We start from the raw sequence: 14,213 nt of genomic DNA, 5'->3' as shown, positions 1-14,213 counted from the left end.
TTTTTCTTGAAAATATTTTATTTGTTTCTAAAGAGGCTGAAAACAAAAGCGATTCCTCATTTCAGAATACCAAGTACTCTCCATAGGACAGGGTGAAGAGTTTTCAGAGAAAACCACTGCACCGGACCCAGATCTACCGCAAACATTGCAGCAAGGTGAGCGAACAGATCTGAGGATGGCAAACCACCCTCCCACTGCGGCTGGTCCCCCAAACGCTTGCTGCTGCAGGTTTTGTCCCCACTCAGACTCCTCACCTATGGGTGCAGCGTGCTCCTCCCCACACTTGGAGCAGGGCTGGCACAGGCCCTGGCACTCCCAGGCACCAAAAACCAAACAGTGGGAAGGACCCAGCCAGTCACCTCCTGTACCGGTTTCTCTGGGGGAGGCCGGCAGGCAGTTTTGCATTAAAGTTGCATTTGTTTTGGGATAAAACAGGCTGTCGGTACCAAGCACAGACAACCTGGTGTTACTATAATCACTTAGAAAACACAAACAATGAAAAGTTACAGAGATCCCCACAGTGCGGAAGCAGCAGAGCTGCCAAATCCAGCAAGCTGCAACGGCTCACACCAAGGGGCAAGTTTGGTCACTGGGATACAGGAGATAAGAATCACCTGCAGGCTGTTACTGAAGAACCAATCCCTAAACCGAATTCATCGAATTCATCAAATTCATCGTTTCCCTTACAGCTGCCCATCACAGGTTAAGGACGGCTTCGTCAGTAACAGCGAGTGAAACTGGTTTCAAAAAGCAGATTCCTGAAACACATTGACGATTTACAGAAAAATCCAACCATTAAAAACAACTGTCTTTACCAGAAATTCCACAGGGGAAAAGTTGTATTTCAGCTCTCACGAAGAGAAAAACTACAGAGCTATTCACAGTAGAAACAGTGCACCCCCCGTCTACCGTAAAATGAAAATGAGCTGCTTGGTGATTGTGTTGCTGATTCTGCCTAAAAAAGGCTGCTACAAAAAGATCATCAATATTCACACTTATTTCAGCCATGCAAGTCTGGAACTTGCTACTGAAATAATTGTGTGTTTGATGAATTATGAAAGCAGTAATGAGCTTGCTTTTGTTGAGGGCTGCCCTCAAATAGGATTCCACAAGAATCCTGAACTTTCTAGGCTTTGGGTTGGCTTGTTTATTTCTTACAGTCTGTCTCACTCCTAACCGTCCTCAATCTCTTGCTGTCCTCACATTTTTCAGCCAAATTAAATTGGTGTTTTTTGAACTGAGCTGACAATGGGCACCGCCACCTTTGCCATCTGTCCAGTTGCCGTGCAGCTGCAATCTTCAAGAACTTCCAAGGTGGGACTGGGAAAATGAGGCATATATAGGAGAACTTGGAAGTCTCAGACACAATACGAAATCTGAGTTCCTTCGCTACAGCACAGAGCAGGAGTACATTTGGTTAAGAGAAGAATATGTTTTCTGAGACTGCACCGGCCCAGAACTTTGGTCATAAACTACTGTGAGGTTCATATTGGCTTGTACAGCAAAGTGGTCACATATTTCTTCTTGTAACGGTGTGTAGCACTAAGCACCATCACTCCATCCTACAGGAGATGGAAAACAAGTGAGCATATTACACGGTTATCTAAAAGCTGAAAGCATGAGGTATGTGACCTAGCCTCTCACCTTGATAGAAAGCGCGTAGAGGTGGTTCAACATGACATGGTTGGGTTCAGGGAGGAGAGCAGGATCGCACTGGGAAAAGAGAAAGCGAGAGAGTGTGAAAACAACAACTCACAGCTTACTTATCACAGTTGATGGGGGATAAACACTGTCTGTATCTACACATCATGCTGCTTATGCCGAGTCCCTCAACAAATGCAAAGTTTCAGAACAAACTGAGACCCCTCTGCATCCTCACTGCGATTGTGAAACAGACCTGTTATTTCTTATAAGGCTTCTGGCATTCTAACAGTACTGCAGTGGGAAGGTCAGGGCTTCAGGGACTAAAACAGCAATCTAGTTTTCTTAATTTTGAACAGCGTGAAGCAGAAAAACATATTTACTTCAGGTGGATCCATCTGGACATACGTAATAAGGAACTTACCAGCACGACAACTATTCTAAGATTTTTTTTCCTTTCCTGTCTCCTGTTGGTAGCCAGTTTTCTCCCCATCTGTTCACACCCTTGAGGCCCTTATTCAGCAAAACATACTTATGTACTCACAGAAATGCCTGTGTCCTTATTCAGGATGACCTGCAGCAGGTGTGGGGGGAGAATAGGTGGCGATTTGAAGCGCTCCTCTGCCTTACAAACATAGGGCTCCTGGTGGTACGGTCCTGGGGGTGAGCTCGACAACTCTGTCAGAGAGAGGTTACGTATTTCAATCATGGTCCCCACCCCTACAAAGGTCTATAAAGAACAGGTGGCAAGACCGACCTCAGACACGACCCAGGCTAAACCGGACCTCTCTTCTGTGATGCTAGAATATGAAACTTAAGTCAAACCCCAGCACTTTTGTATTATTCTAAGAAGAGATAATTTATACTAAACTGAAAGGATATGACATATTCCTGAACCTGTGCCAGCACTACTTAGATGAACCTAATTTCTGCCTTTTAATGTGCAACTTCTGATCTCCTCAACAGAGAAAGATCATACTAGGAGCAGTGTAGGCTGGCAGCATCGGGCTGATTGTTGTAAGGTAGAGACTGATCCACCACTGGGTGCACCAAATCCAGCCATTTCGTACCGCACAGGCAAACAAACAGCTATTAAGCGCCCATGACTTCCTCCTAACCAGATTTAGTGACCCGTGCTCCTCTGTCAGAGGCTTCCTCCTTTATGCACTCTGTGTTTGTTCTTTGTGCATTTGTGATTCGTGCACGCATCCACGGGGTCTGACAAAAGTGAAGATTAATCTACACTGGAGTTCTAATTCCAGCTAAAAAGGAAGATGGAATTTTTAACAGCTTTAAAAAAGTGTGATATAAAATTACCAGTATGCTCATACCAGACATGTCTGAACATTTTTGGGAGTCCACCATCAAAGCATCAAATACTTCAAAGTCAGTTTTCTTCACCTGTATGATGTTGTTGACAGTACCTAGCTGGCTGGTTACTACTGGCTGGAAAGAAGCAAGACACAAAAGTCAGAATAAAAACCTCGCAGGACTACTAGATTCTCAAAACTACATGAGCAGCATTAGCAAGAATGAGATACACTGCTTTAAAAATATGTTAGTACCACACATGAAAAGAGCTCACCATTTCTCAGTGTTAGGTTAAGGGCAAGTGCAGGATTTAGGACTGGGGGGGATGCAGGTCAGCGGAACCTGCCAGGTGCACAGCGCTTGATAAATTCTTGGGCTACAGAAAAGGCTAGGATCAAGTTTGGGCTAAAGTTAACAGTGAGGACACAAGGAGCTAAGCTTTACTTTTAACTTCTACAGGGGTTTCAGAGCCAGGCTGAGATCTGCATGGCCTGACGTAGGACAGAGCATGGTTGGCATTGCTGGTTTACTACCAAAGCTAAGACTAGAATCCAGGGCAGAGGGTTCTAAGAGGGCAGAGGGTTCACTGCAGGGTGAATTCTGTGAGGTTTCCAAAGACAGTGAGAAGACTGGAACCAGCAACTGTGAAGGATTAGTCCTGATGCAGGGAGGGACTGCTCAGGGCTAGGGTTAATGCTCATTTTATAGCAGAGAAGGAAGAACAGGCCTGGTTTTGGCACCATTACTGGACTATGAAAATATCTACAGCAGCAATAGCAACATTCTGGCACAGAGGGCAAGTACAGCACAGAGAGATTCAGGCAGTCAGCAATGCTACAGTGCTTTAAAAGACAGTTTGGCACTAGACAAGAAAAGCTTACCAATAACCTTGTCACCCTTTTATTACAAAATCTCCTTCCTCTGAGGACGTTGGTCTGATGCCACCACCGAGGCCAGCTGGGATCAGAAATCTACCTCTCCCCAGTTTAAAGAGCCCATTTCTGTTGTTAACCAATGCCTTCTCTCTGAAACAGCAGCTACTGGTAGTGAAACCAGCTTGTTTCTCATCTTCAGATGCCTCAATGAATAATGAGAATGAATTACAGAAAACATTACCTCTGAAGGATCGTGTGTCCACTGCCCATCCACAAAGAATTTGTACTGGTGCTCTCCTTCTGGCAGGTCCAGGATTGCCACAAAGTTGTTGTGACTAGAATTTAAGACAAACAATCAGGATTCTGAAAAGCACATCAATGTATAAACTGTGACAAACACAGAATCCAAGCATCCTTAACACGCAAATACTTAAAAAGGCAGTGGCGCATTTAAGAGCCTCTCTGATACAACCTAAAGGTAAAGAATCAAACTAAGGTTAATGTTAATGATCACAGAACCATCACAGAATCACCAGGTTGGAAGAGACCCACCGGATCATCGAGTCCAACCGATCATTTCCTTTATGTCAGGAATCCCTTACACATTCAAGATCAGTAGCCACATTCCTGGCATCAAGGAATCAGCACTGAGCTTTTGCAAATTCAACCTCACATCTTCATGTTACTTGTTAGTACGTGAGACTTCATTTTATCTGCCAGACTCCCGTTGATGGAACAGGATCAGTTTACTATGTCCTTGCCTTTCAGTACTTGCCGTCATAAATTGCATTTCACAAATTCCTACAAAATGAATGAATAATGCCTAGAAGATGAAAGCAGCAACTCTATTTCTGAGTTACTTTGGGTCTAAACAGCTGCTACTCAGTAATTTTGACAGTCCTGTGCTGTGAACTTCCTGATTCTTCAGAAGTCTTTACCAGCACTTCAAAAATGTTGAGAAAGAGACGATGCTATGTGATCAATCCAAACAGACCATGCAATGTCAGTATCTCAGTATCTCTCTTTACTTCTTCCCAGGTAAAGAGTGTAAAGCCATCACAGAGCAGGATCTGAAATTTCAGTCTGGAACAGCAAGTTGTTCTACTGGAGCATATTTGATTAGGTAACACGATTTCATGCAGCCTCAAAGGAGGTCTGAATCTCTCCTTTCCCAGAACGTCCCAGAACACCTAATCTGACAAGAGAGAAATCTGATTTTTTAGCCTTCCAGATTCATTTCACCGTGTGCCATCTCTCAGGCTTTCTACTCAGAGTGTAACAATAATATCAATGTTCCACTGGCCTTTGCTAATTTCTGTCACACTGTTCATACATGGAATCATCCTCCCAATCCATTTCCTCAGGTTACTATGCAACTCCCTTGAGTCTCCTAAGAAAATAAGATACTTTTGTGACAGTGACAATGCAGGCAGCCACTCACTGAGATGGGAAACACCAGAGACTGGCAGGAAACCAAACTTTCATGGATATGTCACTGTTGACAGACAACAGGGCTCAGATCAACAGTTACATTCAGGCTCTCCACCACCTAATTTCTGAAAACAACATTGGTTTAAATTAAATATTTCCTTAAGTACAGAATTAAGTGGATCTCCTGAGCTCTCTGGCAGGGAAAAGCACTCAATACCTTAACACAGATTGATTCTCTCTTTAATGTAGATTACCAGCAGGTATCCCGGCCGCAGTTTCCTAAGCAGAATCTGGATCCTTTGAGCTACGAAAAAGGCAACAATATGGCAAGAAAGCACACATGCCTTGTACAGGTACCATCTACACTGTGCTTAAAACCAACTTCACCTTATGCGCCCTAACTCTACCCAGGCAGCAGAATGCTGCACAAGGATTGTTTTGGATCATTGATGCACAACACCTGGTGAACAAATCACGCCTTCAACACCGACACACAGCTCAACTTTCCTCCCCTGCCATCCAAGAACCAAAGTCAAAGTCTCATCAAGGGCTTGAGTAGAGAAGCAGGAAGGTGGTAAATCCAAGCACAACACCAATCTATCAACTGACTGCCCTTCCCACTGCAGTAAGCACTGCCAGTCCACAGAGAACATCACTAATAAAGCAGCAGTGGGTTATTACCTCCTTGTCAGAGGAATTTTACTCCAGTTGTTGAAGGAGCCAGATAAGTAAACTTCTTTCCCTCCTCCAGTCCAGCGGAACACTGTTGGTCGAGCCTGAGTAGGAGTTTTATCGTTCACTTCCAGATCTTGTTGCCAAGCTAGGAACTCTTCTTTCTCCAACGGAGCCTGCAAGCACAATGTCTTAATCAATAGGAATTCTTTCCTGGCAGACTCAGACAACCTGTGTTTTACCGAAGGCGTTTTGTGTTTAGGCACACTTCTCTAAGGTACAAGTACACAAGTAGTTTTTGTTAGATGAAGATTACAAATGGTGCATTTCTAGATGCTGGTCACGAGTTCATTTGTACAAAACCTACAAAGACGTTAAAGCCTCCCAAATTTGCAGAAGGCAAAACAATCCCTGCCTAAATTAGGTCAAAAATAAATTACTTTAGCTCACAAAAGTTTTCAAAATACGCAGATATAAAAAGAGGGAAAAGAAGAATTAGGAAGATTATACTTAATAAGCATTTAGATTATACAAATACTGCAGGCACAAAGTTTGTAGTTGGCAGAAAGATTATGAGCAGTCTAGAGAAAACGGCTCTGTCCAACAGTGAAAATCTATGTCTAATTTTCTGTTAGATATTCTGAAAAACGATACACAGCAAAGTGTTTCTAACAATCTATCCACTACTGAGCAAAAATCCAGCTCACGGATCTTTTAATATGGAAAATAACAGATCAGTAAAATGTCACTGGGGACTGTAAGAGTATCAGGGATCTGAAGGAAGCTGGGGCTCTGTACTCAGAACTAAAGAAGAGATTTGATCCAGTTACATTTTAGTTTTTCTTCAATTAATTCTTGCTGAAAACCATGACGCTGCAGTCCTTATATCTGCTCAAACATCAATTGCACACCTCTCCCTAGCACAGGAAGCAAGGCAGATAGTCAGCTTTGTGTGCGAACTCCGTGACAGAATTACTGAAGGTTGCCAGCAGTGCAACTAGGCAGCATTCCTAAGCCAGCACTGTTAGAAGACAAAACCAAACCAGCCATACCTTCATCTCCTCTGAATGGAACAAGTCTGCATCTTCAGGACTGTCCATTAAGATTTTGGGTCTATCACCCTCTTTCGTACTGATGGCTCCTCCTGAGTTGTCACCTCGGGATGCCTTATGCCCATGACGCTCCAGTCCAGCTCGCTCGCTGCTTGTGTTCCCCATTTTTAAGGGTCTAAAAGAGCAGGAAATAAACAGATCAGCATGTGTATTTTTGAAGCCAGAATACCAGTAGGAAGGAAAGAAGGTTCCTTAGCAGACCTGGGCTCTATTTCTGAGTTGAAGAGTCTAAGAAACTTAGGACTGACTCAAAAAGCTAGCATCTAAAAATGATGTTGCACTCAGAACAAAAACACTAAATGACAGTTTTTAGCTACTCTTGACAGCTACCATACGGTATCCTTGCATCTCCGCAAGACTTAGCCACTCTAAAATTTGACAAAGCAGGTATCTGTCACTACAGCATACTGGTATTTTGTCTCCCTAAGCCAAGTGCTTGTTCTTCTCTCTTCTGAATGTCCATGCATATAACAATGTTCTACCACAGTGGCTGAAACATCAGTAGAACTTTCTGCCAAAATGCTCTAAAACCAGTCTGCCAGAACTTGCCTAGAAAACACTTATCCAAGGTGGCAGCCTGCTGAGGGTCTGTGCAGGGGCTGATGCAAACAGCACAGCCCTGCTAACACTTCACTGGAGGCTTTCTCCACTCTCTGCTTCCCTCTGGAAGAGGCAGGGGCTTGCTGTGCAAGACATATAAGGCTACTCCCTGCTCCACAGCCTGTGTGACCACATCTGCCAGCAGAAGGGATCATAGAATCACAGAATGATTTGAGTTGGAAGAGACCTTAAAGATCACCTAATTCCAACCTCCCACTGGATCAGGCTGCCCAAGGCCCATCCAACCTGGCCTTGAACATCTCCAGGGATGGGGCAGCCACAATTTCCCTGGATGACCTGTTCCAGTACCTCACTATCCTCATTATGAAGAGCTTCCTCCTTGTGTTTAGTCTAAATCTGTTCCTCTCCAATCTATAGCCATTCCTCCTAGTCCTATGACTGCATACCTTTATAATAAGTCCCTCCCCACCTTTCTTGTACGCCTCCTTCAGGGCTGTATGAGGTTGGAAGCATGTGTTACGTCTTATTAGAAATAATACTCGCAGGTGAGAAGCAGCAGCCGAGAGGTGGCTGAGGGGGCCGTATGGAGCTGTATAAACAGGGCACTCGGGGTATGGCACAGGTACGGGATATTGCGTGTTTCCTATATGCTCCAACTACGGACATCACCCGGCTTCTGATGGCACAGCTCTCAGCTCAGCCTGGACCTGAAGCCGGTCTCAGCTGGAGGAGGCTGAGGGGAGACCTCATTGCTCTCTACAACTACCTGAAAGGAGGTTGTGGATAGGGGGTGCTGGCCTCTTCTCCCAGATGACAGGGGACAGGACAAGAGGGAATGGCCTCAAGCTCCACCAGGGGAGGTTTAGGCTGAACATTAGGAAAAAATTTTTCACGGAAAGGGTCACTGGGCACTGGAACAGGCTGCCCAGGGAGGGAGTTGAGTCACCTTCCCTGGAGGGGTTTAAGGGACAGGTGGACGAGGTGCTGAGGGCCATGGTTTAGAGATTGGTGGGAATGGTTGGACTCGATGATCCGGTGGGTCTTTTCTAACCAGGTGATTCTATGATTCAGTGCGCACGGCAGAAGCGCGTGCTCAAGGAATGAAAGCGGCACGATAAAAAAATCACACGCACGCAGACGGTGACCGGCGCCGTGAAACGACACCGCCTTTGGGCGCCCTGCACCCTTATTTACGCAGGAAGCCACCGGTTCCACGCTCAAACTCTGCAGGGGCTGGGCTCCCGAGGAGGCCCGAGGGCAGCGATCGCCGCCGCCGCCGCGCGAAGGCCCCATGCCCCGCGTCCCGTAGAGCCCGAGCCCCGCGGAGGCGCGATCCCCCGGCCCCGTCCCAGCCCGGGCCCCCCACCCGCCTCCTCGGAGCCGCCGGGACCCTCCCGCCCCGGCCCTCACCTCCTCGCGCCGCTCCCTCTGGCGCCACTTCCGCTTCCGGCCGCCGCGGCGCGGGGCCCCGCTCCCGGCGCTCAGGTTCCGGGCCGCAGCCGTTCCGGGCCCGCGGGCGCCCCCAGGAGGTTGAAGTCCTTAATGTTTCCCAAATCAAAAGCCGCCGCTGTGTTTCTCTTACAGGTGTCTCCGATCTCATTTTCCCCTTGGCTCCTCAGCTGCCGCTGTCCTTCTGCTTTGCGGGAGGGCGCTGCTCTTCACAAGGGGATTGTTGGGTTTTCTTTAACCAAAGCCACCCCCAGGCAGGCGGGAGGATTCCTTCCCAATCCAGGTCTATCCCCGTGGCGTGTTGTTATGCTGTTATCCTCTTAAGTTAGGGAAGAATTCTGCTGGGATAGACAGATCAGCAAGCAGCCGGCTGGCTCCCACAGTATGTTCTGAGGAACAGCTGCTCCTGGTTTGGCGTTCGGGCACAGGCCGCTTTGGCATGGGGTGGCCTGCCAGACACAATCTGAGGGGAATGCGTGTGGGCAGCTCCTCCCCAGCCCAGAACAGTTCCCCTGCTATCAAATGCAGCTGTTGTTATTTCGGTATTTCGCACAGCTTAGCGCTCCCTAAATTCTTTGTCTTGAAAGCTGCTTGTTTTCATAGAGAATCACTAGGTTGGAAAGGACCCACTGGATCATCGAGTCCAACCATTCCCATCAATCACTAAACCATGTCCATCAGTACCTCGTCCACCTGTCCCTTAAACACCTCCCTGGGCAGCCTGTTCCAGTGCCCAATGACCCTTTCTGTGAAACATTTTTTCCTGATGTCAAGCCTGAACCTCCCCTGGTGGAGCTTGAGGCCATTCCCTCTCATCCTGTCCCCTGTCACTTGGGAGAAGAGCCCAGCTCCCTCCTCTCCACAACTATCTCTCTCAGGTAGTTGTAGAGAGCAATGAGGTCTCCCCTCAGCCTCCTCTTCTCCAGGCTAAGCAACCCCAGCTCCCTCAGCCACTCCTCTTAAGACTTGTTCTCTAGGCCCCTCACCATCTTCGTCGCTCTTCTCTGGACACACTCCATACACGTCGTCCTCCCATAAACTGGACAATTGTTTTCTTCTATCAGCTTGAGTGAGAGCCCAGTTCCCTTACAGCTGTTAATGCAGGAGGTGTGGGAAGTGAGAGATTAGCTGAAGACATGCCACAAGGCCCTGGCAGAGCTCATCCACCCACTGATTTTCTGGAACTTTGGAGTTCCTCCTTCTAACAGCGTCTGTGACTTTTTGCAAAGTCACCGATGATCCAGTGACTCGATGATCCGGTGGGTCTTTTCTAACCTGATGATTCTATGATTCTATGAAAATGTCACAGAAAAATTTTGACTAAGCAATTTCCTTGAAAAAAAAGCATAGTCCGCTTTCACGCTGTCCACAACCCATAGAACAAAATAAGAGTAATTGAGTAAATGCTTTTTTTGGGTGTCATGATTGTGCTGCACCACCTCATAGGGCAATGTGAGCTGTGAAAGGAGGTGCTTGTGAAACACCTGCAGAACAGGAAGAGCCACGTGGGCTCTGGGTTATTTACTGTGTCATTAGGCACAAGCAAATGTCAGCTCCTTTTTCCTTTACTCATATCTACCTTCCTTAATAAACATGAACTAGGACTGACCTGACTACTAAAACTCACAGAGAGCATCTTATTGAGAAACTAATGTTAATTCATTTTGGTTCTTGGCTTATCAGATCGTGAGACTCAGCAGACTCTGTCAAAGTTCTAGCAATCATGACTGAGCACTTTCATTGCTTTACAGGCTGAGAGGTCAAGAGAAGCGAGACCTTTACTACTGAGTCATTCTAGCCCCCTGGAGATATCACTTACCATCTTCATCAGCTGACTCATTTTTAAAGAAAGCAAGGACCAAACATAATAGATCTGAGGTCAGGAGAGAACTGTGTTAGGGGAATGTATGTCTTTCATTAAATGGGGTGAAGAATGGCCTCAAAAACCTTTTAGTGCACAAAAACTCAAAAGCTAAACTCCTTTGCTAGCCCCGAAGAAGGGACGGCACTCACCAACCACTTCTGCTCTCGGCCAGAATCTTATTTTCACTGTTTGGATTATCTCCTGGAGTTGTTTCAAATCAAAAGGCAGTTAAAATCCCATTGAACATTGGTTGAGATATGTGTACATGAGGCTGCCATGGCTCTCCATTACCACATAACCTCTCTTGTCTGCAGCCCTTAATTTCAGTGGAGTTCCCCCTTCTCTTACCCCAGAGCATGTGTGTGTTGAAAAAGGAATAAGTTTCCTAAAGTCTCAGCCTGTGTAGTTTAAAGTCCTGGTGAATCCAATGGTATCTGGCGATGTTCTGTTTCCTTGACACGATGCAACCTTATTTAACCAAAAAGAAGTCACTGAAAGAGAAGTGGAAGCTAACTCAGCCCTACAGCTAGATATGACAAAAACAGAAGAGCTGTCCTCAGTCATGACCTGGTAGATCAAATTCAGATGTGCCATAAATCATGTTATAAAGGACACATGAGCAAGTACTTCTTGTACCTTCTGTACCGTAGAGAGTGAGTTAGATGGTGGCAGCAGCAGAAATTATTCTAGAGTTCACAACAGGATAAATTTAACTACAGAAACATTCCCATAATATATGTTACTATAACCTCCTTCTCTGCCTTGGGCTCCTAAGTTTGTTCCTCCATCTTTACATTGGCTGAGTGATCTGTTTCCAAACGCCCTCCGCCTTTTAGGTCATTTCTGAATTTAGCCCATTTTGCCAGGCTGCCAGGAGTGATGCAGAGGAAGTCGGGCAGCCTCCTTAAAGGCTCACTCACATTTCAGGCACACATGCCATCGCTGCGCATGCAGAACAAGCTGTTGTGCTTGGGAAACAGAAAATTGTGAGCGCACAAAAAAAATCACTCATACATGTTGCATCCCTTCTCAACTCTTCCACTCCAACAAAACACTGCATGACTTCTGAGACCTGCTAATTAAAAATGAGGCTGGGGATGGGAGGATAGTAGGAGGAAACCAATATTCAATTAGTGTTTCTGCCTGAAGGTGCTGCCCACAAAGGACCGAGGGCTCCGTCTCAGAAGAGCTGCTGGTTAGGCAGCAGCCATGCAGACTACAGTGTACAGGACTTCTGACTTGTCTGTGCCTGGGGGTATCTCCTCCAAAGTCAGATTAGGTTCCACATTCCAGCTTGGCGCCAAATCAATCCAGTGGCTTTCTTTGTATTTAAATGTTACTTGCCTTGGGGAATCTAATCCTTCAAATTCACCCTCTTGCATGTGTGTGCGCACACACCAAGTGCACAAAGTTAAAACTAACTGGGAAGATGGCCTTGTCTTTCCCCTGCTGATGCAAATTAGTAACAAAATCCATATTAAATAACTGGTGGACGAAGTTAGGTTCCAAGTAAGGAAATGAGCCTAGAGAGTTGCTTGCATATTGTTACAGCAGAGGCGCCTGGGCTGAGAGTGATGGACACTGCAGCAGCAATGAGATCTATCTCCAGGCTGAGAGGCAGGAGACAGTTCACGTTGTGAGCACATATCCAAAGATACAGGTAAAAAAGCAACAGCTTCCAGAGCCTCAAACCACAGTGATCTTCAAGTCAAAAGCTACAAAATCCTGGGTGTTCTTGTAGAGAGGCACCCTCGGAATTTAATTTCATATTGGTGTTTTTTTTGCTGTGCAATCTGTTGAAAGCACACACCGCATGCTGTTCAAGCATCTGGCTGACCCCCTTCATATGGCAGCAAAGAAACTCCTCATATATTTAGAAGCCCTCTTCTAAGGTTACATATCAAGATACATGCACACTGCTGTTTTGCAGAATGCAGCTGCCCTGTAAGAAGCGAAAGATGCTAACATGATCCAGGAGCTGAGACTAGCAATTTCAAGTTTCCATCTGTCTCTGCCTGTAATACCCTCAGGAAAGAAAAGAGAGTTAGGCTTCAGGCATTAGTTTGTGCCTTCAGAATGCAGCAGATTGCATCAAAAATTGGAAGCCTGGAGCAGCTTTGTGGAGGGAAGACGCTGTTCACCTGCCTAGAACATAGATGTTGCAGTGAAATACATTTTACTGCTTCTCCCCAGCCCCATCTCATGAAATAACATCATTCAGCTCTTTTTTTTTTTTTTTTCCCCCACCAAGAGATGGTAGGTGCAGTGCAGAACAGTAGAGGACCGAATCCAAATCTAGATGCATGACAATGAAGAACTGGTAATTTCCAGAGCCTGGAGATTATCTAGACATAATGAAATTTTTATATATGCCTCTCAAGGGTACCCAAACGGCACTAATTCCTCAGTCAGACGACCCATTCTGCCTTCCAAACCCACTGCTGCCACCAGAGGTCTTGCTGATTTGGGCAGTAAAACATCATTTAACTCCCCTGTGTTTGATACCTGACTTTGTGTGGGTCTGTCACACCTACAACAGAATAATTTGCTTGTATGAGGACCACTTTGATTTCCAGCACAAGCTGTGTTCAATCACATTTCTTAAACACGGTTGAAAATTTATGTAAACACAAATAAATGAGGAGAACCAATACCAGTACTGCAAAAGTAAGATTACCTATGACACTGAAGCACTAAAGGACACTAGAGGAATTGCTGCATTTTCCCCTCTCTGCCACATTAAGAGGTTTAATATAAAGCCCTTATTTTTATACCAATCAATAGCACTGCGAGCAACATTTATCTTCAGAAGCACTGAAGATACAATGGCTCAATTCTCAATTATATTAAGAGTGAGACTTCAAAGATATTTATGAGCATCAAGATGCAAGCTATATTTCCAGTATGGTTTCCAAAAGCATCTGAACAAGTCGGGTGTCTAGCTCCTATTGATCTAAATCCCTGCTAGGAACTTCAGAAAAATACTTCAAGTTGACTATCCCTACCTTCTAGCACCTAAATAACTGTGGGAATCTTTCTCCCCTCTCACACCACGAGCTGTGGTTTAGTATACAGTACTGGAGTTTAATAGTTTGCAGAATGATGAAACTTTTTGCACATACTTTGCTTTTTTTAGTACAGTGACATAGAAAACTGTTTTTATAGCAATGCAATGGTGTTTACTTTGATGCCAGAAATTCAAGGTGGTGGAAATCTGACCTCTGATTCCTGCTGAGAGACCTTCTTTGGTGACCTCATTTGATTACTTTCCCTTCGCTGTAGGAAAGCTCCGAAGAG

The 14,213-nt window shown here is 45.5% G+C and overlaps 1 protein-coding gene across 1 annotated transcript; it reads right to left on the bottom strand.

Moving 5' to 3' along the window:
• PRKAB1 (protein kinase AMP-activated non-catalytic subunit beta 1) lies at positions 1–7,183 on the bottom strand. The gene is made up of 7 exons (XM_069871296.1): positions 6,983–7,183; positions 5,940–6,106; positions 4,069–4,162; positions 2,973–3,087; positions 2,186–2,319; positions 1,645–1,713; positions 1–1,562 (listed from the first exon to the last, which is right to left on the bottom strand). The coding sequence occupies exons 1-7, from the start codon at positions 7,145–7,147 to the stop codon at positions 1,485–1,487; spliced, it is 822 nt and encodes a 273-aa protein (XP_069727397.1). The 5' UTR covers positions 7,148–7,183; the 3' UTR covers positions 1–1,484.
• Positions 7,184–14,213: the final 7,030 nt, after the last annotated feature.

Source organism: Phaenicophaeus curvirostris, chromosome 17, assembly GCF_032191515.1.
Source record: "Phaenicophaeus curvirostris isolate KB17595 chromosome 17, BPBGC_Pcur_1.0, whole genome shotgun sequence".
Classification (NCBI taxonomy): Eukaryota; Metazoa; Chordata; class Aves; order Cuculiformes; family Cuculidae; genus Phaenicophaeus; species Phaenicophaeus curvirostris.
Note: the sequence above shows the minus strand (reverse complement) of the source record. Positions and strands in the feature narration are given on the sequence as shown.